The sequence below is a fragment of the Elephas maximus genome, chromosome 3, assembly GCF_024166365.1.
Source record: "Elephas maximus indicus isolate mEleMax1 chromosome 3, mEleMax1 primary haplotype, whole genome shotgun sequence".
NCBI lineage: Eukaryota > Metazoa > Chordata > Mammalia > Proboscidea > Elephantidae > Elephas > Elephas maximus.
In genome coordinates this window covers 54,764,084-54,791,364 of record NC_064821.1, presented here as the reverse complement: position 1 = coordinate 54,791,364, position 27,281 = coordinate 54,764,084, and the positions used below count along the sequence as shown (strand labels likewise).

General features: G+C 46.6%; 1 protein-coding gene across 3 annotated transcripts in view; it reads right to left on the bottom strand.

Moving 5' to 3' along the window:
- TMEM51 (transmembrane protein 51) overlaps nt 1-27,281 on the bottom strand; it is a 77,496-nt gene that overhangs the window by 6,195 nt on the left and 44,020 nt on the right. For all 3 annotated transcript variants that reach the window (XM_049877980.1, XM_049877981.1, XM_049877979.1), the window contains exons 2-3: nt 7,910-7,984; nt 3,286-3,818 (exon numbers count right to left, since the gene is read on the bottom strand). In XM_049877980.1, coding sequence (XP_049733937.1) covers nt 3,286-3,629 — 344 coding nt within the window. In that variant the 5' untranslated portion in view covers nt 3,630-3,818; nt 7,910-7,984. The remainder of the gene's footprint in view (nt 1-3,285; nt 3,819-7,909; nt 7,985-27,281) is intronic.

Genomic DNA, 27,281 nt, shown 5'->3' with positions numbered 1-27,281 from the left:
GGACCTCATATGCCCAAGAAAGAAGAGCCAGGAGAATAGTGTGCTCTTTAGACCCAGGGTCCCTGCACTAAGAAGTTCCTAGACCAGGGGAAGATTGATGACAAGGACCTTTCCCCAGAGCTGACAGAGAGAGAGTCTTCCCCTGGAGCTGGCGCCCTGAATTCAGACTTTCCGTCTCCTAGACTGTGAGAGAACAAATTTCTGTTTGTTAAAGCCATCCACTTGTGGTATTTCTGTTATAGCAGCACTAGATAACTAAGACATGTGTGATTAATTAATTGACCTTAAGAAAAGCAGATCACTCTCCATAATGTGAATAGGCCTCATCCAATCAGGTGCAGGCCTTAAGGGCAAAAAAGGAATTTTCCCTAGGGAGTATTCTACCTCCAGACCATAAACAGACATTTTGCCAGAAACTTCTGCTCTTCCTGTAGCCTGACCTATGGATTTTGGGTCACAAGACTGATGGACTCTCTAGCCTATTGCCTAACCTACAGATTTTGAACTTGCTAGTCCCCACAACTGTGTGAGCTAATTCCTGAAGACAAACCTCTCTTTCTCTCTCTTTCCATATAAAACCAACCAGTCGCTGTTGAGTCAATTCTACCTCACGGTAACCCCATGTGTGTCAGAATAGAACTGACATACGGTTTTCAGAAGTAGTTCGTCAGGACTTCCTTCTGAGGTGTCTCTGGGTGGACTTGAACCTTGAACTTTTGGTTAGCAGCCAAGCGCATTAACCACTTACACCACCTAGGGACTCCTTCTCTGTACCTTCCTTCCTTCCTACCTACCTACCTACCTATCTTACTGGTCCTGTGTCTCTAGAGAAACCTAAGGTAGTCTCAGATCCCACCACCTGAAGATAAACACCGTCAACATGCCAGTATATATCTTCCCAAATCCCTCTCTAATCCCACATTCGCATTGGGACCTTACCAAAGATGCTCTTTTATAACCTCTTTAGTTCAGTGTTGGATATGGTCCCACATTAATAAATATAGATGAAAAACAGCTGCACAGAACTCCAAGGAATGGATATGTCATTGATTTGACTTGATTGATGGATACTTAAGCCCACTGCCGTGGAGTCAATTCTGACTCATAGCAACCCTATAGGGCAGAGTAGAACTGCCCCATAGAGTTTCCGAGGAGCGCCTGGCGGATCTGAACTGCCGACCTCTTGGTTAGCATCTGTAGCACTTAACCACTATGCCACCAGGGTTTCTGATGGATACTTAGGTTGTTTCTAAGTTTGTGCTATTTTAAACAATGCTCCCTTGTATACTTGTGAGATTGTCTTCCAAGAATAAATTATTAGAAATAGAATGGATAGCCACACACATCTTTAATACTGTCCCTTATTGTGACACTTCTGCAGGAAGGTTATGTCAATTAATACTCCCATGAGCAACCCATCTTCCCTACAACTCTTCAACATCTTGGCCAATAGGATGCAAAATATGACTAACGATGTTGAAGATCTATTGGTTGAATATCTATGAAAAACTTGTTCGTCTCTTTTGTCCCTTTTCCCACTGGTGTGTCCATCTTTCACATTCATCTGTAAGGGCCCTTTTTATAATGGAGTAGTAACCTTTATCCTATCTTCCCCAAGTGATCGCTTATATTTTAAACTTATTTGTGGCATTTCCATTCAAATAGAATACTTCCTCCCAATTGTACTGGATTGAATTGTGCCCCACCCCCCCCCAAACATGTCCAAGTCCTAACCCCACAGTACCTGTGAATGTGACCTTATCTGGAAAAAAAGGCCTTTGAAAATGTAATTAAGTGAAGGATCTCAAGATGAGCGTATCCTGGATTAACCAGGTGGGACCTAAATCCAAGGGACGCGTCCTTATCAGAAGATGTCTTCGTCATCTAGTGCTGCTATAACAGAAATGCCACAAGTGGGTGACTTTAACAAACAGAAATGTATTTTCTCACAGTTCAGGAGGCTAGAAGTCCAAATTCAGGGCACTGGCTCTAGGGGAAGGCTTTCTCTCTCTCTGTCGGCTCCGGGGGTGGTCCTTGTTCTTTGGTTCCCTGGTGATCTTCATGTGGCCTAGCATCTACCTTCTCCCATCCCCGCTTGCTTCTCTGCGCCTAATCTGCTCTTGTTATATCTCAAAGGAGTTGGCTTAAAACACACCCTACAATGCTAATGGACCCTTAACATAACAAAGAAACCCATTTCCGGATGGGATTATAACCACAGGTATAGGATTTACTACACATATTTTGGGGGGGACATAGTTCAATCCAAAACAGAAGAGGAGAAACACAGGGCAGGAGTCCATGTGAAGACAGAGGCAGAGATTAGTTTTGGTGCCACAAGCCAAGAAACGCTAGGAGCCACCAGAAGCTGGAAGAGGCAAGGACGGATTCTCCCCTGGAGCCTTCAGAAGGAGTACAGCCTGCTGGCACCTTGACTTTGAACTTCCGGCCTCTAGAGCTATGAGAGAGTAGATTTCTGTTGTTTCAAGCCACCAGTCAAAAACAGAAACGAAACCCACCACCGTGGGGTCGTTTCCAACCCATAGCAGCCCTAGGGGGCGGAGTAGAACTGCCCCACAGGGTTTCCAAGGCTCTAAATCTTTATGGAAGCTGACAGCCACATCTTTCTCCTGCGGAGCGGCCGTTGGGTTTGAACCATCGATCTTTAGGCTCGCAGCCGAGCGCTTTAACCACTGCACCACCAGGGCTCCTTCCTAATTTGTGGTAATTTGATTTGACAGCACTACCAACCTTCTTGAATCCAAGCATATATATACAGCACGCTGGATGAACAGACAAGCAACCAGTCTGGGAACCCTGGCCACCCCAGATCCCGTTAAGCTTTACCTGGGGCTGTCAAAATCCTGGCACATCTGTCATTCATTTACGCCACCTCATTTAGGATGCTCTGCTACAGAAGCACTGTTATTTGTAAAATTATGAACTGTTTCACAGAGCCTTAGTGGAAGCAAATAGGGGCTGGGGTGGCTGCTCGGCTGCTAACCAAAAGGTTGGCTGTTTGAACCCACCGGCCACCCCTCGGGAGAAAGATGCAGCAGTCCACCTCCGTAAAGATTTCAGCCTTGGAAACCTTATGGGGCAGCTCTGCTCTGTCCTACAGGGTCACTGTGAGTCAGAATTGACTCAACAACAATGGGTTTGCTTTTAAGGGAAGAAATTGTGAATGCAAAGCCTCCTAGACTAAAATATTCTAATCACTGAAGCATGTATATATGAGCGTGTGTGCCCACCCTCTGGTCTGGGGGGTGGACGCCCCATCCTCACCTGTCTTCCTCCTGGACGCGAGGCACGGCCCCTGCCTGGGGCTGGATCCCTGCGATCTCCTCGCCGTGCTGCTGCTTCCTCTTGTCCCGGATGCTCAGGCAGATGGAGAGCAGCAGCAGCATCACCCCGGCCCCGACCAGCACATAGGCCACGGAGAAGGTCTTGCTCTTGAGAATGCCACTGCCTATCTCGGTCTTGTTGTTCCCCTGGCCCGTCGGCTTTTCTGTGGCACTGAACCCCGGCACCAGGTTCCACATGGCCATGATGACCCCTAGGACCAGCATGCCCAGGCCGATGGCAGTCAGTGCATAGTGTGAGCCGTTGGCTTTGGACTGGGCCATCATGCCAGCGGGAGCAGGGAAGGCCCAGTGAAAAGAAAGAAAGAAAAAACCCAACAGCAGCAAGAACAAAAACTTCTTAAATGTGGTCAACAAAATCTCTAGCGTCACACTAAAAAAATATCAACCAAACTCTTGAAGGATGGTTCCAAGTATACGTGAGACATCCTGTGTGGACAGCTGCAGCCGAGAAGTCTGAAAGGCAAGCAGAAAGAGGAGAGAGGAGTGAGCTCTGATTCAACACGCTCCGCTGGAAGGAGTTAAGGGGCAGTGCTGTGCTACCGGCTCCCGGCTGGGCCTCCCTTTGATGCCTTCCAGATGTCTTCCGCGCATTCTCTGAGCCTGCAGAAGGGAGGCTGGGCTGCCTACCCCCACTCCAAAAGGAAAAGCCAGACCTTCCCTGCAGGAGGCCAGAAAGGTCAGAACTGGGGCCAGTCAAACATTTTGTGGAATTTAAAGGAGTGGAGTGGAATCTCAGCTCTCACTGGGTGCAGCAAGGAGAGTGAACTCATGGCATGAATGAGCTGTGATCGAGTCTTAATGGAATCACCTGGGCAACAGCATCCAGCCCATGTTCAAGTAGCCTACTGCAGTCAGTGCACCACCCTCAATGGCTCCCCATTTCCTGCAGGAGAAAATCTAGATGCCTAAGCATGACCTACAAAGCCGCCTTAACCTGGCTCCTGCCTCTCCCACTTCCTCTCTCTGTATCCCCCCGTCAGCATTTCTGCAGTTTGCATCCCTCGCACCCTTCTTTGCACTCCCCTCCAGCTCCCATGTGCTCCCAGAAGCCCCCCAGCAACTATGGGGGCAGCCTCTTCTTCCTGTGACTGCACCTTCCTCATCTGTGAGCCTGGCACATACCAGGGACTCAAAAAATGTTTGCCTACTGAACATTGGTGTTTGAATGAAATGAATAGAAGCCACCCAGCAAGACATGCTTCCCTTCACCCACACGGAGTTTTCCTTTTCTTAAAGAGGCAGAAGCCTGCATTCCCCTCCCCTGAGCTCTGTGCCCAAGCTGGATGAGAAATCCCCTTCCTAGGAAGCAGCTCAGGGACCTTGTGCCAAAGGGAGCAGCCAGCAGTCCTGGGATTCCATGAGCAGCTGTTGGCTGGGTGTGTGGGCCAGAGAAGCAAGTTGTCTTAAGGATTTCAGTTAGAACACTCTCAGGGTCCAAGGAGGGGGAATGAGCCATGCTCCTTGCTGACCACTCCTCAGCCAGTTATTCCTGAGGCAGGCGCCTTTGGAGAACAGTAAAACTTTACAGATGTTTGGATGGGCACGGTCCTGTCTTCAATTCTGTGTGCTTTCCAATCTTTCCATGAAGGATGGCTAATGAGGCTGCCTGAAACCCGATGCTGCGAAGGTATTTTCTCATCAAACAACTGGCTTAATCTGGCCACTCTGTTAAAGATACTATAAAAACATTTGGGGCAACATCACTGAACAGCTTGAAGCTTGTTCCATCTTCTTTTCACTCAGCAAATATTGATTGGGCATCTACTATCTGCTAAGCAGTGTGCCAGAAACACTGATGAGCAAGGTAAGGAGTGGTGGGGCTTCCCGGTCAGCAGAGAAACCACCAAGGAGGAATAACAAAGTGGGAAGAAAGTACAGGAATTGGGGGATTAGGTAGCAGGTGTCCTAAGCCAGCCCAGGGGACACAGGAAGACTTTGTGGGAGAGAAGCCCTCTGGTGTAAGGGGCTTGCGCTCTACGTGTACTATACCACCTATGTGCACGCAAGTACGCACACATCTGTAAGCACAAGTGTGTGAGTGCACGTGTGTGTATGCATGCTTGTGTGCAGGGCACTGAACACGGATCCTGCTGCAGACAGCTGGAATGGGACCACTTGGCAACTGTCTATAGTACACACAGGGGTACTTGTTTCTGAGAATATCACTCATGGCCAGTGGCTTGGTCATCTAGTGCTCCTATAACAGAAGTGCCACAAGTGGATGCCTTTAACAAAGAGAAACTTATTTTCTCGTAGTCTAGTAGGCTAGAAGTCCAAATTCAGGGCTTTAGCTCCAGGGCAAGGCTTCCTCTCTCTGTTGGCCTTCTCACCAATCTTCCCCCAGACTAGGAGCTTCTCCATGCAGGGACCCTGGGTCCAAAGGATGCGCTCTGCTCCTGGCACTGCTTTCCTGGTGGTATGAGGTCCCCAACTCTTTGCTTGCTTCCCTTTTATCTCTTCTAAGAGAAAAGGTGGTGCAGGCCACACCCCAGGGAAACTCCCTTTACATTGGATCAGGGATGTGACTTTAGTAAGGGTGTTACAATCCCACCCTAATCTTCTTTAGCATAAAATTACAATCACAAAATGCAGGACAACTACACAATACTGGGAATCATGGCCTAACCAAGTTGACACACATTTTTGGGGGGACACAATTCGATCCATGACAGCCAGCAAACATGAGTGAGGGGTTTGACAGCCGCAGGGATGCGTCAGTTCTGCCAAATGGATGAGACGAGATCAGACTTTGAAGGGTCAGCGGCGAGAGGTGCACGACTCGAAGTAGGAGAGACGAGAAACCCATTTGTTGAGCACCTGCTGAGCGTCCAACAGGCAGGCCCTGTACATGGAGCGTTGACACTGCGTTTATTAGATTCAGTAACTGGGGCCACTTTAACTTCCCTCACCCATACCCCATGGTAATTCTCAAGTTCAGCTTTGCCTTCACTGTCACGTGGGTAAAACAGGCCTCAGATGAGAATCAGGCTTCTTGACATGGGTTCTGGTAAACTGTTGTTGTTGAGATGATTCCAACTCGTGGTGACCCCATGTGTTACAGAGTAGAACTGCTCCATAGATTTTTCCAGGCTATAATCTTTACTGAAGCAAATTGTCAGGGCTTTCCTTCCTTGGTGCCACTGGGTAGGCTGGAACCGCCAACCTTTAGGTTAGTAGATGAATGCAAACTGTAGCACCCAGGGATTTTAGATTGCCCCCAACTGGGCAAAAATTGGTTCTTGGTGGGGGTGTGTGTGAAAACATCTTGGTTATTACAGTGGTTTGTGGCCTCCCCAAAGAGCCACTGTGCATAAACAGATATACGACATATCTGTGGTATTAAAATTTCATGGGTTAGGGGAGCATTTAAAAAGAGTTTCTAAGAAAGACTCCTTAGGGGAGTGATAATGGGAGAAATAGGTTGAGAAACACAGATTTAATGTGCTGTATTAAATTTCAAAACCTCAAATTATGTATACCATGATGCTTATAGCTACCTTCTTCATGCGGTGAGATTAAGGGTGATTCTCCCCCGCCCCAGGAAAATAAGAATTGGAAAACCTAGAAACGTGCATAATAAGAAAGTAAAATACAGTTTTTTTCTTTTTTGGGTTAATGGCAAGGTTATGTGCCCAATGGTAGCTTAAAATTGTTCACCAGATTCAGCCCGCCCTCTGGAGACCAGGGTTTTGATGGGTTCGCTGGGGTATGTGGACTACCCGAGATACAGCCAGCCAGCTGTTTATCTTGTTACTGGCTTGTTGACCCTGGATGGAATCAGTGTTATATTTAGTACAGTGTTCTTTCCTTTTCAAAGTATGGAAAAGAAGCTAATTTTGTGCTCAGAGGATTTGGGCCACATGGCTTCTGGCATGTTCCTAAAACGGAACAGCCTTGATGGGCAGCCTCGGGTCCCAGGTCTCCCAGACCCACCGCTAGATCCCAGAATTGACCCGTCACTGCTCATGTTTAAGGCAGCCCTAAGGAGCAAGTGAATGATCCTGTACCTGGGTACTTAAGAGAAAAGAGAAATACCACAAGCTAATAACTTTAACAAAGAGAAATTTTTTCTCTCACAGTCTAGGAAGCTAGAAGTTCGAATTTAGGGTGTCAGCTCTAGGAGAAGGCTTTCTGTCTCTGTTGGCTCTGGGGGAAGGTCCTTGTCATCGATCTTCCCCAGGTCGAGGAGCTTCTCAGAGCAGGGACCCCGGGTCCAAAGGACGCACCATTCTCCTGGCTCTTGTTTCTTGGTGGCATGAGGTCCCCATGTCTCTCTGTTTGCTTCTCTCTTTTATTATATCTCAAAAAAGATTGATTTAAGACAAAACCTAATCTTGTAGATTAAGTCCTGCCCCATTAACATAACTGCTGCTAATCCCACCTCATTAACATCAGAGGTAGGATTTCCAACACTGGAAAATCACATCAGATGACAAAATGGTGGACAATCACACAAAGCTGGGAATCACGGACTAGCCAAGTTGACACACATTTTTTGGGAGGACACAATTCAATCCATAACATCAGTTAAGAGTGGCACCTACCTGTTGTTTCCTGGGGAGATTCAGGGCATGCCTGAAAACAACTCTTCATGCTAGAATCTTGAGTTAAGGATCCACCTGTAAAAAACCACAGCGAGTATTTCAATGTTAGGTGCTCAGGGCCGAGGCATGTTTTCTTGGGTTTTGTTTTTGGAGGCAGGTGTTGGGGTGGGACAGATGCGAGAAGAGTAGTACCAAAAAAAGCCAAGATTATGTATAAAAAAACTTGGTTTGCTGAAGGATAACAATATGGTAGATAATGCTTACGAAACCCTTCAATGGTTTATCAAAAACTCGAGAGAAAGTGAATTCCACCTTCCACAAGTGCTCTAGAGAATAAAAAAAGAAAAAAACACCCCATCTCCCGTCATTTTTATGTGGAATGTATAACCTTGTTGCCAAAGCCAGAAAAGGACAAGAAAGTAAAAATAGAAGCTGAGCAGATGTACTGGCACAGAAGCAAAATTCTAAACAAAATTATCAGCAAATGGAATCCAGCAGTGTTAAAAAAAAAAAAAAGACAATACATCACATTGAAGTTGGCTTTATCCCAAGAATGCAAGGTTGGTTCAACATTCCAAAAAAACAAACCCACTGCAGTGGAGTCGATTTCCGACTCATAGCGGCCCTGTGGGACAGAGTAGAACTGCCCCACAGAGTATACAAGGAGCGCCTGGTGGATTCAAACTGCCGACCTTTTGGTTAGCAGCTGTAGCACTTAACCACTACGCCACCAGGGTTTCCGGTTCAACATTAGAAAACTGAAAAATGTCATGTCCGAGGAAAAAGGATAAACCATGACAGCAGCATCTACATGCATCAGTGTGGGCGATCCTACAAAGAAGATGTTGAACAGAAAAACACACTGCAGAAGGATATGCACAGCATGGCGCCATGTATATGGAGTTCAAAACCAGGCAAACCAAGCAACATATTGCTGTTTTTTTTTTTTTTTAATATTATAAAGAAATTCAAAGATCATAAACTCAAAATTCAGGATAGTAGCTACTTCTAGGAAGGATCGAGGAATGAGACTGAGAGGACAGGAGCAAAGAATACGTGGGTGTTTATTTATTATTATTATTCCTTCAACTTCACATATATCTTACATGTACTCTTGATTTGCTTAAGTATTTAATAAGAATTTCTAAAAGCCCACCTAAAAAGTCTAAAAGTCTTTCTACTACACTTAGCATAAAATTCACACTCCTTTGTCATGGCCCGCAGACCTCACAGATCAGACTGGACTCTTGTCTCTCTCATATCTCATCTTTCACCAACCCTCAGTGGCTTCCTTTCTGTTTCTCAATCACACCAAGAACTTCCAGCCTCAGGACCTTTGCACATGCTGTTCCCTCTGCCCAAAACACTATTCTACCCATCTCTTTCATTTGGTTAGTTCTTTACTACTTCTGTGTCTCAGTTCAAATGCCACCTCCTCAGGGAGGATTTTTCTGATCACCGTATGTAACACACCTTTCCCTCACCTAGTTATCCTCAAGCGCTCTGCTTAGGTCCTTGATACCCTTCCATCATTATCCATAACAGTTTTGTTTTCCTTTTCTCGTTCACTGCCTGTCTCTTCTACTGCAGAGTAAACTCCCCGGAAAGGTTCTTTTTATTTTTTTTTTTTTATCATGCTTTTGGTGAAAGCTTAGAGAGGAAATTAGTTTCCCATTTGATAGTTTGTACATCAAGTGTTTTATGACCTTGGTTTCTTTCCCCACAATGTGTCAGTACTCTCCCCACTTCTGCCCTGGTTTCCCTATTTTCTTTCATCCAGATTATCTACCCCTTCCTGCCTTCTCATTTTATAATTGATTGTTCTAAGCAGCACATTCCTCTCAGGTGTTATATTGTTTATCTTACGTGCTTGCCTACTTTTGGCAGGGAGGTGGTCTCTGGGAATGGCTACATCTCTAGGCCAGGAAGTTGTCTTAGGGCCATAGTCTCAGAGGTTCTTCTAGCCTCTGTCAGAGCAGCAAGCCTGGTCTTTTTTGTGAATTCAATTCTTTTGTTCTACAATTTTCTCCTGCTCTGTCCAGGACTCTCTGTTGTAATCCCAGCCAGGGCAGTTGGTAGTGGTAGCCAGGCACCACCTAGTTCTTCCGGTCTCAGGGTTGTGTAGGTTGTGGTTCATGTGGTCCGTTAGTTCTTTGGACCAATTGCTCCCTTGAGTCTTTGGTGTCCTTCACTCTCCCTTGCTCTGGATAGGAAGAGACCAATAGTTGTATCTTAGATGGCCGCTCACAAGCTTTTAAGACCCTAGACACTAATCACCAAAGTAGGGTGCAGAACAGTGTCTTTATGTATTATGTTGTGCCAATTGATGTACGTGTCCCCCTGAGCCTATGGTCCTTATGCTTCTAGCCTAGGAACTTCATCCTACGAGGTCCGAGGGGGAGATTCTTGCCTGCTTTGTTCACTACCATAGCCTCAGCCAAGAAATTCACAGGTGCTATTTGTAGAATGAAAGAATGAGCATCTGGTAAGTTAAGAAGTTTACCTGATGACCTGTATCAATTAGGGGAAATTCCCAGTCGTAGGTGGGCAGCGAGGAAGGAAAGATTAGTAAGAGCTACGTTTCACGAATACCAGGATACTCAAATCTTATATGCGAATAATTTGCTGGCAACATGCCCAGGTTAAATGAAATTTCCATTCTGATGGGCGAAGGCGACTCTATGGATAGTCCCTGGTGGGGTCCCACATTTCAGTGGGAGGCTGAGAGCCCTAAGCCATGCTCATACTCACGCTCCTCCAACCTGGGTAGCTGCTGCGTTTCCTACACACACTTGGCCAACCAGAGCCTGGCGGGGAGGAGGGGGGAGAACTCTCCCTGAGGGCGGGGAGAGGCAGGGAGGTGCTTTGCCCAAGATAGGGTAGTCATGGCACCCAGTCATCACTGTTCTGAGACCCTAGTGGGGGTAGTCACTGCCAGTCCATATTTGGAATGGCCTCTCAATGAGCTCAAACACTGTTATGGATCGAATTGTATTCCCCAAAATGTGTGTCAACTTGGCTAGGCCATGATTTCCAGTATGGTGTAGTTGTCTTCTATTTTGTGAGCTGATGTAGTTACCCGTGTGTTATAAATTCTGACCTCTATGATGTTAATGAGGCAGGATAAGAGGCAGTTATGTTAATCAGGCAGGACTCAATCTATAGGATTAGGTTGTATTTTGAATCAATCTCTTTTGAGGTATAAAATAGAGAAGTGAGCATAGAGGAGAGGGACCTCATTACCACGAAGTAAGAAGAGCCAGGAGCAGAGCATGTCCTTTGGACCCAGGGTCCCTGCACTGAGAAGGTCCTAGACCAGGGGAAGATTGATGACAAGGACCTTCCCCCCAGAGCTGACAAGAGAAAGAAAGCCTTCTCCTGGAGCTAGGGCCCTGAATTTGGACTTCTAGCCTTCTACACTGTGAGAGAATAAATTTCTTTTGTTAAAGCCATCCACTCGTGGTATTTCTATTATACCAGCACTAGATAACTAAGACAAATATAAAGAGAATGAGTTAAATAAAATCAAACCAAGGTCCCTAGGTGGTACAGCTTGTGTATGTCTACTAACCAAAAGGTTGGCAGTACAAATCCTCCCAGCAGCACCATGGAAGAAAGGCCTGGCGATCTGCTTCCTTAGATTACAGTCGTTGAAAAAGAGACTTTAGATAATATCATCCAAATACAATGTGCAGACTTCATCCGAATCCTTGTTCACACAAACCAAGAATAAAAAATATTCAAATAAAATAAAAGCATAGGAAGCAGAGCTGCTCAGGCTAAAATAGGGCAAAGGGCCCCAGCATTGATGGCCGAACCCCTTGCCCCCCTCCCAGGGAACCGCAGATGCCCCCTGGAACAGTTTAGAAACCAAGGATCTCACCTAGACCCTTTACTTTACAGATAAAGAAACTGAGGCTCCAGGCTAAATAGCTTGTGGGGGTCATGTGGCCATTGAGCCCTGTGGTGCGGCCCTGGAAGAGGTCCCCCAGGAACACTGGTTCAGCCCGTCAGTGGGAGGAGATATTGCCTGCTGAGGTGTCTGGCAGCACCACCAGCTCCCAGGACAAAGAGGCTCCTTGACCATTCTCCGTGTGTCCACCTCTCCCTGCCAAGCTGCATAATTGGAATGCGATCCCCAGCCCAATTCGCAAAGGAACCAGGCCACGCAATATTCGCATCACAAAGGAAGAATTCAGTGGAGCCCTTCTGCCAAGTTTCAGTCCACAGTCACTTCTGTCACCAAGTTCCAGTACCATCCCTCCTGGGAGGGAGTTTCAGGCCACCTCCCCACAGACCAAGGGTCTCAGGTTCCTGTTTCAACAGAGCCCTGGTGATCTTTTCCATTGTGCATTCGGAAGAAATGAAAAGCCATGTGCAAATGAGTCATAAAGGGAGAAGAGAGAGAAAGGAAAGCTGCCTGAATCAGAGAAAGACAACGGGGAAAGGAAAAAGAATGGAAGTTAAGTGATAGGCAAGGCAGACTAATAATAGCAGTAATAACAGTAATAATAGCAGAAGTACTGGCAGTAACAATAATGACATCAGCAGCTTCCGACATTCACCAGGTATTAGGCATTGTTTCTAAACTCATCTAATCCTGATAGCCACCTTTCAAGGAGTGATTAGTCCCACCATCTCTGAGGCTCAGAAAGGTTAAGTAATTTGCCTTAGGTCACACAGCGAGTGAGCAGCTGAGTCAACATTCACAATCAAATCTAGCTGGCTCTGAAGTCCACCTTCTGTCCCTTGCACACTGCTGGCTCCCACAAGGCTAGGTCCCTGTGGGCCACTCTCTGGGTCCAGCATGCTGGCCAGAAATGGGTGCTCCGCAATACTAACAGGAGAACGTAGCCTGTTTAACCTTTGAGGTATCTCATTGCAAAAGCATGTGCATTTCTTTTCAAGTGACTTTTTAAAAGAATTCTATTCAGACAATTGCTGGGGTCCTGCTGTGTGCCGGGGGCCTTGGGGATGCACAGACGGGTGAGACGTGTTTTTATAATCCAGCAGGAAGAAAGTAGAAGAGAAGTCAAAATCAGAGTAAGAGCAAATGTGTACTGAATGCCGACTCTGTGCCAGGCCCTGCGTTGAGCTCTTTCCATGTATAATCATTCCATAGTTACGACTTCTATTTTACAGATTAAAAAAAACCAGGGTTCAGAGAGGTAGAGTAGCTAGTCCAAAGTCACACAGCAAGTACGAGGCAGGGCTAAGGTATGTCTGATTCTAAAACCCATGCTTTGAACCACTAAGTACTGCTTTTAAAATGGGGCATGTATAATGAAGTTCGGAGACCCTGAGTGGTACAAAGGGTTAACGTGCTCGGCTGCTGACCGGAAAGTTAGAGGTTGAAGTCCACCCGGAGGGGCCTCAGAAGAAAGGCCTGGTGATCTACTTCCCCCCAAAAAAACCGGCCATTGAAAACCCTATAGAGCACAGTTCTACTCTGACACTCACGGGGTCACCATGAGTTGGAACCGACTTGACGGCAACTGGTTTGGTTTTATAATGAAGTTACACAAAGAGTGACAAATTCAATTTGAGGAGAGTGGGGAGGAGGAGGAGAAGATGAAGCTGCAGCTTTGCAGGGCCTTGAGGTGTATGTGAAATGCCCATGGGTGGAGTGTGGGGGTAAGAGGAGATTGGGGTACCCCAGGGGAAGGGTTCAGCCAGTAATCCCATGCAGATGGGGAAAGTAGACATCTCCCAGAAGGTACCACTGCCTACAGAGCAAAGAGGCAGCCTCTCGCCCTGTCCCAAACACAGATGTCAGTGAATTCTATGAGACCTGGCACCTCCAGGCTCTGTGCTAATCCGTTTTAGTGTTGGCAAGTTTAAAGAAGAAAGGTTTATTCTGTAAACAGAAGGCACAAGTTAACAAACCAGTTATCTTTAGGAGAGTGGGATGGTGTCTTTATCTAAGCAGGTGGCTGGCGTACAGCCTTATTTAGGAGCCTGGCCCTGGGGACCTCTTTCTTGGGGCCTCCTGTCACATTCAATATTTCTCAGGAGTTGTGTCTTCCTCTGCCAAGACAGAGCCTGGTACTTGTGGGATACAGGGTGGCAGCCGGATCACCTGTTGCCATCAACTCAGATTGAGTCTGATGTCTTGATTCTTTCCAGGCTCTCGCCTGGGCATCTCTGGGGATGCAGCCGCCACTGGTCTCCCTCACTCTGGCAGGCCAGGCCAAGAACAGGTGCTGACCACCTACTGCCAGCACATGGTTAAAAAAAACCCAATAAAACCAGTTGCCATCGAGTCAATTCTGACTCATAGTGACCCCATGTGTGTCAGAAAATTGTGCTCCACAGGGTTTTCAGTGGCTGAGTTTTCCGAAGTAGGCTGCCACACCTTTCTTCTGAGGTGTCTCTGGGTAGACTGCAGTCTCCAACCTAGCAGCCAAGCGTTCAACTGTTTGCACTACCCATGGACTCCAGCACGTGGTCAGCAACAGAAATATCTGCTGCTATTAAAAAAAAAAAAAAAAAAAATTTTTTTTTTTAACCAGGCACTCACTATGTGCTGGGCACATACTAAGTGCTTTAAATGAATTAGCTCATTTATTCTACCCAACCACCACAGGGTTGCTGTTGTTAGGTGCCGTGGAGTTGGTTCTGACTCACAGTGACCCTGTGTACAACAAAGTGAAATATTGCTAGGTCCTGAGCCATTCTCACAATGTTTGAGCCCATTGTTGCAGCCACTGTGTCAATTCATCTTGTTGAAGGTTTTCCTCTTTTTCAATGACCCTCTACCAAGCACAATGCCTTCTCCAGGAACAGGTCCCTCCTGATAACATGTCCGAAGTATGTGAGATGAAGTCTTGCCATCCTTGCTTCTAAGGAGCATTCTGGCTGTACTTCTTCCAAGCCAGATTTGTTCATTCTTCTGGTGGTTCATGGTATATTCAATATTCTTTGCCAACACTGTAATTCAAAGGCATCAATTCTTCGGTGTTCTTTATTCATTGTCCAGCTTTCACATGCATATGAGGCAATTGAAAGCAACATGGCTTGGGCCAGGAGCCCTGGGGGTACAGTGGTTAAGAGGTTGGCTACTAACCAAAAAGTTCAGCAGTTTGAATCTGTAAGCTGCTCCTTGGAAACCTGAGGGGGCCGCTCTACTCTGTACTAAAGGGTCACTATGAGTCGGAATCGACTCAACGGCAATGGGTAACAACCAGAGGAGGGAGGTACTACTATCCAGTTGCCTGCTTGCCCATTTTATCAACAAATACACTGAAGCATAGAGAGACTTGTCCAAGGTCTCACAGCCTAGTAAGTGGTGGCCCCTATCTAGAAAGTCTCCTTGTTTAGGTCTTCCTCATCCAAAGGGCAACAGAAAACAGGCCTTTCAGCCAAGCTTGATTAACTCAAACCAAGACAGGGCAGCATTCCTGTTAATAAGGGCTGACCTCACAGTCTACACCACCGAGCCCACCCTCTGGGCATGAGGAGGAAATTAAAGTGAGATGTCAAAGCCAAACATTCCCAAGACAGGAACAGCTGATTTTTTGGGACTCAGCTCCTCGAGTCTGGGGTTGGGAGGTTGGGGAGTGGCTGACGGGCATCATCCCTCACTGCTTAGAGTCAGTGCCCCTGGCTGCCAGCCAAACTCTTGAGAACCTGGGTGCCATCTGGACTCAGCATTTGTCTTTGGGCACCATGTGGTTTTGGACATGAACTTGATTCATTGGGTTCTCTTCCTCCCCAAGAGGCATTCGTTTTTGTTCATTTAAAATTAAACTTGATTTATTTATTTTTGTATGCACTTCTATGGAGGAAAATTAAAAGTCTAAAGGTGAAAATAAGAATCACCCCCAAATTCTAACACCTTAACATAATCACTATTACCATTTCAGCATATTTTCTTCAAGTCTTTGTAAAAGTATGTTTAGAGTCAAGATTATTCTACAAACTAAAAAAAAAAAAAAAAAGTCTCTTTATTGCTTTTGCCCAAGAGGGACTTTGTAGCGAATTGTTTTTTGGTGGAGGGGGGCAGAGATAAGAAATTTAAAATCAGAAACCTGCAGAGGGCGATAGTGAACACCTATGCCCTCTGATCTGGGCATTGGGCCAGATGCCTGGTTCCTATCGCACTTCTTCTGCTTAACAGTTAACTAGACAAGTTAATTCTTTAACTCTCACAGCCTCAGTTCTCTCATCTGTAAAAGGGGAAGCAAACTGGTCTCTATCTCACTAGGTCATTGGATTTATTCATTCACATGACGAGTATTTACCGAGCATTTACTCTGTGCCTGGCCCTGCTCTGAGTGCTGGGGATTGAGTAAGGGATCAAAACAGACAAAAGGCCTTGCCCTCATGGAGCTCCGGACAACCAACCTGTTATGGATTGAAGTGTGTCACCCTAAAAAGAAATGTGGAAGTCCTAGCTCCTGCCCTTGTAAATGTAACCCTGTTTGAAAACAGGAGTTTCTTTGGTTATGTTAATAATGACGTACTAGAGTTGGGTGGGTCCTAAACCTGATCCCTTCTGTGCGATGTCTTAACAAAAGAGCTGAGTGGACACAGAGACACACACAGGGGGAGGCGCCAGGTGATGACAGAAGCAGGTGCATCTGTAAGTAGCAAAGGAACGCCAAGGATTACCGGAAGTCACCAGAAACAAGGAGAGAGGCCCGTGGAAGGAATCGACATGGCTGAGACGCTGGTTTAGATTTTTAGCCTCCAGAACTGTGAGAAAATAAATTTCTGTTCTTTAAAGCCACCCACTTGTGGTATTTTTGTTACAGCAGGACTAGGAAACAGACACGACCTAATAGAGTAAACTCTACTCAGTGTAGATGGTGATAGATGCTGAATTCTGTCGACTGTTAGTGGGTGGTACCCATTGCAATCGAGTTGATTCTGACTCATAGTGACCCTATAGGACAGAGTAGAACTGCCCCACAGGGTTTCCAAGGAGCAGCTGGTAGATTCAAACTGCTAACCTTTTGGTTAGCAGCCAAGCTCTTAACCAGTGTGCCACCAGGGCTCCTAGTGGGTGATAGATAAAATAAAGCCGAAAGTGGGGAGGGAGTGCTGGGGGTAGGATTTCAAATATGGTGGTCAGAGAAGATAATAATGGATTCCCCGTTTGGTTCCCCCTTAGAGCCTCCTTGGTTAAGAGCTACGGCTGCTAACCAAAAGGTTGGCAGTTTGAATCTACCGGCTGTTTCTTAGAAACCCTACGGGGCAGCTTTACTCTGTCCTACAGGGTCGCTATGAGTCAAATCAACTCCATGACAATGGGTTTGTTTTTGGTTTAGATCCTCTGGAAGGAAGCAGTCCTGATTTCCGATTTCTAGCCCCCAGATCTGTAAGAGAATAAACGTGTGCTGTTTTCAGCCATCAAGTTTGCGTGAATTTGTTACAGCAGTCACGAGAAACTTCCGCAGGCAGAATCGTGTTCATTACTTTATATGGCACCGGTCAACACTCAGACTGCTCACTACCCACAGTTGGTTTAATTGGGCACATTTCCTTAATCCTGATAAAACCGATCACTTGGTAAATGCTGTACCCTCTCCTCGCGTGGTCAGGTTCGAGAGACTCAGCAAACTGGCCCTCCTAACCAGGTTTGCATGATTCCCCAAATGAGCCAAATTTGCACTTGTTCTAACTTTGCAGGGATAAAAACCACGACAAACGCATCCTCATGTTTGTGTCAACAGACCACTTCGTTTTCTTGTTGGCTCAAACCTACAGATCCAAAGCCCTTGCGATGAGGCTGAAGTTTATCTTCCGTGCTCATCAGAGGAGAGTTTTTAAACTAAAGCAAGAGGTGTGTGGAGACAGACCTCTGCAGGCAAATGAATCCTAGGAAGCAAGCCCTCCCCGTTCCCAGACCTTTATGAGGCCGGCCCAGTTCTGGAGATGAGGACACTGTTGAGACAGTTTGTCCTGCCCTTATCAGGGCATTTTCTTTTTTAGCCACAGCAGTGCTGCCACCGTGCACTGGTTCCCAAACCTCCTGTGCCAAGGCCCTTCTGGTGTCCAGCTGGGCTTGTCCGGCCCTCTCCCCACCCCCTCTTTTCCACTGTCCATCTGCACTTCCTACTTGAAGCATTTTAGCCAGGGCTGCTTTCTCGAGCCCCAGTCTCCTTCCTGCCTCTGATTTTTAAGAAGTCACTTATCACACCTGATTCCTTCCAAACTGTTACATTTTGGAATTGTGGCAGCAACAGTTAACATCCTCCTGAGCACTTACCATGAGTCCCTGGGTGGCATAAATGCTTCAGCACTCAACTACGAGACAAAAGGTTGGTGGTTAGAACCCACCCAGAGCTGCCTCGGAAGACAGGCCTGGTGATCTGCTTCGGAAAGGTCACAACCTTAAAAACCCTATGGAGCAGTTCTACTCTGCACACTTGGGGTCGCCACTTGAGTCAGAATCGACTCAAAGGCAGCTAATAACAACAACAAGCATTTACTAAGTGTCACACCCTCTGCTGGGTGTTTTTAAATTTCCAAAGAACCCTATGAGGAAATTTCTGGAATAATCCTCACTCCACATGAGGAGCCTGAAGTTCAGAGAAGTTAAGCAATCCACTCAAAGTCACACAGAGAGTGGCACAGCAAAGATTCAAATAGGCATGTCAGCTCCAGAGCTAGCTGGCTCCACCACCCGTTGCCTCCCATCAGCAACCCCCTCACAGACAGCCCCCTCCCCATGCCCGGCTGCCGAACCCTCCCTGGCGGACTCCACTCCTCCGTGGTCAGGAGGTAGAATTCCTTGTTTTCCTTGGTGTCATTTCCCCTCCATAAAACCCAACTTCCCAGTGTGAGTCACTCAGGCCTCCGCAGCCCTGATATTCATCAGGACAAATTGTAAATAATTGATGCTGGGATGTTTAATCATAAAACAGGCACCGAGGTTAAAATGGGACAGCCCAGGGATGGGGAGGGGAGGCTGACAGCCCTTGGAGGGGGCTTGCTTCTGGATCTTGGCGTCTCTTTCATGTTGGAAAATAAAACAAGAACTACTGGGAGCCCTGGCAGCGCAGTGGTGAAGAGCTCGGCTGCTAACCAAAAGGTTGGCAGTCCGAATCCACCAGCTGCTCCTTGGAAACCCTATGGGGCAGTTCTACTCTGTCCTATAGGGTGGCTATGAGTCAGAATTGACTCGACAGCAACGGGTTTGGTTTTTTTGTGTTTTTTTTTTTTTGACCTTTTACTGAGTGATTACATCCTCTGAGGCCTCGTGTATACTTTTCACGCATCATCTCATCTGGTACTCCTGGCAGCCCTGTGAGCACCATCTCACATCAGCCAGAAGTCTCTGACACATTCCTGAGGATGGGTCGCCCCCCCACCCCCACTTTATAGGGAGATCGAGGCACAGAGCAGTGGCTGGAATTAAATCCCCTGTTTCCCCAGTGGCGATTAGAATAAAACACAAAAACCTAGTGCCGTCAAGTCGATAGCCGACTCATAGCGACCCTATAGGACAGAGTAGAACTCCTCCATAGGGTTTCCAAGGAGCGCCTGGCGGATTCAAACTGCTGACCCTTTGGTTAGCAGTCATAGCACTTAACCACTATGCCACCAGGGCTTCCCGGTGATTAGAATAGACGGCATTAATTTCCTAGGACTGAAATACAAATATTTTATCCTGTGGAGTACACAGTAAGTGCAAACCATTGTGCAAGGGAAGGATGACATTTAGATTCCCCCAGCCTATTGCTGGCCCACCGTCACCACCTCCTATGTCTCCCACACCAGCTCCACGAGGTTTTAAAGTCTCCTGGGAACCGAAAAAGCCTCATTTTGCTTTCCTTGTAGCGAACTTGTAATACTGAAATGGCCCCACTGTCTACAGAGGGACCCCGATGACACTCCCAAGCTGGAAAACAGAGTACAGAGGTCAGCAGTCCAGGGTTGGATGGGCAACTCTATGATCACCACAGACCTAGGCTGTTTTTATCTATTATTCTGCCAACCTCTACCTCACGTTCCAGTATGGTTGCTTGAGCTCCAGTCATCACATCTTTACTACGGCTAATAGCAAGGAGGAAGGGGCAAAGAAAGGCATGCCCCTTTCAATTAAGGCCATTTCCTTAAAGTCCCCACACACATGGTTTCTCAGGGCCCTCACTGGGCACATCTCATGCCTCTCCTCTTTGCCATTTTGATCTGAAGATGCCAATCAGGACCTGACTAAGGGCCGGAAGAGGCAATGACCCACCCTCAGGAATGCGTCAGAGACTTCTGACTGAGGCGAGATGTCATTTGTAGGGCATAGCTCACCCCCAAGCACACTGAGCTTCCTGATCTTTTCTGTGCCAGGGGGAGAGAAAGAAGAGAAGGCGACACTGACTCACTAGTCTGATATTCTCTTTTGGTCAGCAGGGTGGTTTTGTTCTGCCTGCTCATATCTGCTTTCCCCTCCTCCTTAGTAAGCAAACTCTTGATGCTCAGCTGGGACCCATGGCTTCCCAGAATACAGATGGCCTCCTGGGCAGCTAGCTGTGCCATGTGACTAAGTTCTCTGGCCAATGGGATGTAAGCAGAAAGGTGTAGGGACTTGCCCCTTTCTCCTTCCTATTGGCTATAGTGCAGATGTGATGGCTAGAGATCAAGCAGCCATACTGGACACGAGGCAGAGGTTGGCAGACCAACAAGATAGAAGGAGCTGGTGATTGTACAGCTGCCCTTCCAGGCCTGCTAACCGCTGGGCTCTGCTTACATGGGAGGAATGAAAAGTTTATCTTGTTTAAGGTTCTATCAGTTAGGGCTTTTTGTCACCTGTAGCTAAACCAGCCCAGGTCTGGCAACTAGTAACAGTAATATCATCATTATTTATAAGACTAATAGCTGTACCAAGGACAGTGCTACAAGCCTCTCCTATATTAGCTTATTTAATTGTCACAAGCACCCTGAAATCCAGATGGTATTGCCACATTTTGTTGTTCTTAGGTACTGTGTAGATGGCTTTGACTCGTAGCGGCCCCACATACAACAGAACAAAACAATGTCTGGCCCTGCACCATCCTCACAATCGTTGTCATGCTTGAACCCATTGTTGCAGCCACTGTGTCAACCCATTTCATTGAGGGTCTTCCTCTTTTTCACTGACCCTCTACTTTACCAAGCATGATGTCCTTCTCCAGGTACTGGTTCCTCCTGATACAAAAAACCAAACCCGTTGCCGTCGAGTCGATTTTGACTCATAGCTACCCTATAGGACAGAGTAGAACTGCCCCATATGGTTTCCAAGGAGCGCCTGGTGGATTCGAACAGCCAACCTTTTGGTTAGCAGCTGTAGCTCTTAGCCACTATGCTACCAGGGTTTCCGTTCCTCCTCATAACATGTCCAAAATAAGTGAGACGAAGTTTCATCATCCTTGCTTCTAAGGAGCATTCTGGTTGTACTTCCTCCAAGACAGATTTGTTTGTTCTTCTGGCAGTCCATGGTATATTCAATATTCTTTGCCAATACCACAATTCGAATGTGTCAGTTCTTCTTTGGTTTTCCTTTCCCATTGTCCAGCTTTGGCATGCCTCATTTTACAGATAAGGAAACTGAGATCTCGCCCAAGGCCAAACAGCTAATCTCTGACTCTCCTCTCACTCCGCCACTAAGAAAGGATAACCAGAGAGAAGAGATGGCAGACAGACTCATTAGGTGGCTCCTGTCTCCTGGTGTACATGACCATGTGATTCCTTCTCCTTGCGTGTAGTGAGACTGTGACTTGCTTCTGGCCAATGGAATATGGCAAACGGGATGGGATATAGGTGATTATGGGCATAAGATTATATTACATATGACTGTAACGCCCACCTTGCACGGAGATATTTTCTTCTCCTTTCTGACTCTGAGGAAGCAAATGGCCATTTTGGGAGACCCACAGGGCAAGGAACTGAGACAGCCTCCAACTAACAGCCATGAGGACAATGAGGCCCTTTCTCCTACAACTGCAAGAACTGAATGCTGTCAGCCACAGGAGTTTGGAAGCAGGTCCTTCCTCAGTCAAACCTTCAGATGAAACTCCAGCCCTGACCTACACTGTGACTGAAGCGTTGACCCAGCTAGGAGTCCCTGGGTGGTGCAAAGGGTTAAACATTCGACTACTACCCCAAAAGCTGGCGGTTTGAACCCACCCAGAGGCACCTCAGAAGACAGGCCTCGTAGTCTACTTCCAAAAGATCACAGCCTTAAAAATCCTATGGATTCCTGAATATAATCAAACACTTCAAGGGACAGAGTAGCAGGGGAAGGTGTCTGGGGACCATGGTTTCAGGGGACATCTAGGTCAACTGGCATAACAAAGTTTATTAAGAAAATGTTCTGGATCCACTTTGGTGAGTGGCATCTGGAATCTTAAAAGCTAGCAAGTGGCCATCTAAGATGCATCAATTGGTCCCAACCTACCTGGTGCAAAGGAGAATGAAGAACACCGAAGATATAAGGAAAATATGAGCCCAAGGGACAGAAAGGCCCACATAAACCAGAGACTCCATCAGCCTGAGACCAGAAGAACTAGATGGTGCCCAGCTGCCACCAATGACCACCCTGACAGGGAACACAACAGAGTCCCCGACAGAGGTGAGAAGTGGGTTGCAGAACTCAAATTCTAGTAAAAAAAAAAAAAAACTAGGCTTAATGGTCTGACTGAGGACCCCGGAAGACATGGCCCCGGACTCTCTGTTAGCCCAAAACTAAAACCATTCCTGAAGCCAACTCTTCAGACAAAGATCAGACTTGACTATAAGACATAAAATGACACTTGTGAAGAGTACGCTTCTTAGCTCAAGTAGATACATGAGACCAAACAGGCAGCTCCTGTCTGGAGGTGAGATGAGAAGGCAGAAAGCGACAGGAGCTGGTTGAATGGACACGGGAAATCGTGGGTGGAAAGTAGTGTGCTGTCACATTATAGTGAGAGCAACTGGGGCCACATAACAATGTGTGTATAAATTTTTGTATGAGAAATTAACTTGAACTGTAAACTTTTACTCATAGCACAATTTAAAAAAAAAATCCTATGGAGCAGTTCTACTCTGTACACGTGGGTTGCCATGAATCAGAATAGATTCGATGGCAACTAACAGACCCACAGAAACTGAGATAACAAATGTAAGCTATTTTAAGCTGCTACGCTTGTAGTAATTGGTCACGCAGCAAAAGATACAGAGGGAACTTTATGAAGAGGGTAAGAGCCTGCTTTCTGTGGGTTGTGGAGAGATGAGGGGAGGCCGGAGAGAGGGCATTATCCAGAAGAACTAGGGGCAAAGGTGGCCTGGGTGGGACAGTCTGAAAGGCGGGCTGAGAGGTTTACAACCATGTGAGCAAAGCCTGGGAGACTGGCTGTGGGTAGAGGCAGGCCTGTGAGGTGTACGAGGGGCCTTGGTGACAGGCACATAGAGATCAGTGAAGTGAGGACTAAGGTGGTTAAAAGCAAGAACTGTCGAGTCAGGCGGTCCTGGTATGACCCTGGCTCCTTTGCTTAAATAGCTGTTCCTTACACCCCTCGGAGTCTCAGTTTCCTCATCTGTAAAATGGCAATAACAATACCTTCCTGAAGGGTGACATAGTATTTCCTACAGAGATAATGTTGTTGTTAGGTGCTATTGAGTGGGTTCTGGCTCATGGCGACCCTACTCAAAGAAAAAGCAGAGACAAAAGGCAGAGAGAGAAAATCCCGAAGACACCATTTGCAAATCTGAAGACCAACCCTTGGAATGTTCGGTTACAAGGGCTAATTCTTTATGTTGGGTTTCTGTCACCTACAGCTCTAACAGTCCCTGGCTAATACAGAAATCAAAAGAAAGGAGGACCAGGACAAGAAACTAAATTCCAACCAAAACCCAATCTGAAAACAAAATGTTGCTGTCGAGTTGATCTCTATTCATGGTGACCCCATGTGTGTCAGAGTAGAACTGCTCCATAGGATTTTCTTGGGTGTAATCTTTATGAAAGCAGATCGCCAGGCTCTTCTTCCGTGGCACCGCTAAACCAAAAAACCCAAACCCTTTGCTGTCAAGTCAATTCTGACTCATAGTGACCCTATAGGATGGAGTAGACGTGTCCCACAGGGTTTCCAAGAAGCGACTGGTGGATTTGAACTGCTGATCTTTTGGTTAGCAGCCAAGCTCTTAACCACTACACCACCAGGGGGGTTCAAACAGCCAACCTTCAGGTTAGTAGCCAAGAGCAAATGATTTGTGCCACCCAGGGACTTACTCATCAACCAAAGCATATCTTATAGAATTCTGCACAACACACTTAGGCTTAAAACAACCCATATTTATGAGTCACTGGGTGCTGCAAATGTTAACACGCTCAGCTGCTAACCAAAAGGTTGGCTGTTCAAGTCCACCCAGAGGCACCTCAGGAGAAAAACCTGGTGATCTATTGCCAAAAAATCAGCCACTGGAGAAAAAATAAACAAAAAACCCAGATTTATTCTCTTATAGTTATAGAAGTCAGAAGTCCAAAATGAGTCTTAAGGGGCTGAAATCAAGGTGTTGACAGGGCTGGTTCTATCTGGAGGCTCCAGAGGGAAACCTGTTTCCTTGTCTTCTCTGGCTTCTGGAAGCTGCCTGCATTCCTTGGCTCCCGACCCCTTCCTCCATCTTCAAAGTACATCATTCCAACCCCTGCTTCCATCATCCTATCTTTTTCTGTAGTTAATTCCCTCTCTGCCTCCCCTTTTTACAAGGACCCTTGTGATTTCATTGCTCCCCTTGCCCCCTGGGAAAGTGCTACCCCAGTCTCAGACAACCTATTTGCCTAACGGGGTAACGATATTATCTACAGCGAGGGGTCAATGGAAGACAAAGTGAGATATGACATCCAAGCCCAGCGCGTAGTAAGCTCAGAACTCAAGGAAGAGTTAGTGAGTCAGAGAGTGAGCCAGACTGAGGGCAAAACCCATTTCTTTGAGGTGTCCTAAAAGAAGATGAACCGGGTAGAAGCTTGTGGGAACAAACTTTGGGGACAAGAGAGTCTCAATAAACACATGTTCAGGAAAATAAGAGAGAGGGATGAAAAAAGTAAGAAAGAGAATGAGAGACACAAAGCACAATAACATCCGTGTGAATTAGAAAGATGTATGCATAAAACTGTAACAAATAAAATACACATTAAATATATTAGGATGGTTCCCCTTGGAGAGGAAAGGAAAAAGGAAGTCAGGGAAGGGAGAAAAGGGGGAATAAAATAATAATGTTGCTGTTGTCGTTAGCTGCGGCCGAGTTGGCCTCGACTCATGACAACCCCATGTACAACAGACATTGCCTGCACCTGTACCATTCTCATAATCGGCTGGGGATCAGGCCATCGTGATCCATAGGATTTTTTTCTAGATTTTTAGAAGCAGATTGCCAGGCCTTTCTTCCTAGTCCTTTTTAGACTGAAGGTTCCACTGAAACCTATTTAGCATCACAGCAACAGACAAGGCTCCAATGACAGATGGGTGGTGGCTGTGCGTGAGGAGTCTGGGAATTGAACCTGAGTCTCCCACTTGGAAGGAGAGAATTCTACTACTGACCTACCACTGCCCCCCTTCAAATACTTACTAGGGCAAAACAAGTATCTCATTAACATTTATTATTATTACTATTAATTACAAGCTGAAATGATAATATTTTAGATATATTAGGCTACGTAATTTTATTAAAATTAATTTCACCTGTTTCTTTTTAAAAATTTTAATTTCTTTTATTTTTAAATGCGGTTACTAAACCTGTTGCCATCGAGTCAATTCCAACTTATAGCGATCCTATAGGACAGAGTAGAACTGCCCCATAGGGTCTCCAAGGAGCACTTGGTGGATTCGAACTTGTGACCTTTTGGTTAGCAGCTGTAGCTCTTAACCACTATGCCACCAGGGTTTCCATAATGTGGTTACTAGGAAATTTAAAATTATAATGTGGCTCACATTCTACTTCTATTGGACAGTGCTGTCCTAGAATGCACGCTCCATGAGGGCAGGGAGATTCGTCTGTTTTGTCCACTGCTTCTCTCCAGCTGGAGCACAGTGAATATCTGCTGAATGAATGAATAACATGACATGGCGGTAGAGTGGGAAATTCATGGATTGTGGAGTCTGTCAGATCTCTAATTCTGTGTGTGCCTGGCAAGGCACTTCGCCTTCTGGAGCCTCAGTTTCCTCATCTGTAAAAAGGAGATGCCACTTCCCACCCGGGCTGCTTCTGAGGGTCCAGTGAGATGACCAATGCCAGGTCCAGCATGGAACAGGCACATGGGCACCTTCTAGCTGTTGCTGCTTGATGTGGGAACCTGGGGAGGAGGCCAGGAAACTCCCACAAAGGGCTGTTGCTATTTTGCGCATGTGAATGATCGACCCATGTTAGGCGCCAGCCTGTGACCTCGAACAGCTGCTAGGAGGTTTATCCCAAAACAGAAGTGCCTGTACTATCCTGAGGCCTGAACTGGGGCCATTTTCCCCATTAAGACAAGTAGGTAGCAGCTCAGAGAGGGAGACCTAGAGCGGGGCGTTGGGCATGACTGGGGTCCAGAGGAGGCATGCTCCATGGGCACCCACAGTAGCCCTAGTTTAGGAAGCCCCAGGGCAATAGGCAGGCTTTTTTGTGGGGTTTCTCAGATTCCTTTCCAGAGAAAATAGTGGAGCTGAAAAACATATCTGCATTTTAGATGTGCCTCACAGGACATGGAGGCCCAAGGAGGAAGGGGTCATGGTTGTATTACAACCCAGCAGTGGGACTCCCCGGGCCAGATGGATGCTTGGACCAACAGCTGTTCATCTTTTGGCTGTCACTGCAGGTGAAAATCAGATAAACAGCCACCTAGTCTCCCCTGAAAGGGCTGCATGAGCTTCCTACTGTTATTGTAACAATTACCACAAACTGAGTGGTTTAAAACCACACAAATTTATTCTCTTCAATCAGAAGTCCAAGACCAAGGTGTTGTCAGGGCTGCATTGCTTCTGGAGGCTTCAGGGGAGAAATCTGTCTCCCTGCCTTTTCCGGCTCCTAAGGGGCGCCTGCACTCCTTGGCTCTTGGCCCCTTCTTCCATCTTCAAAGTACATCATTCCAATCTGTACTCCATCTTCACATCTCCTTTTCCTAACTCTGACTCTCCTGCCTCCCTCTTATAAGGACCCTTGTGATAACATTGGGACCACCCTGACAATTCAGGCTAATCTCACTATCTCAAAATCCTTAATTTAATCACATCTGCAAAGTCCGTGCTGCCATGTAAAGTGCCATAGTCACAGGTTCTGGGGGTTAGGATTTGGATATCTTTGGGGGGAGGGCACTATTTCCATACTATGAAGGTCCTAGGCACAAATCCTGTACAATTTCAGGGGTTCACTGTCCTTCCACAGACCACCCCCAGGATAAGAATCCCAACTCTGGAATCCAATGGCATAGGTCTTG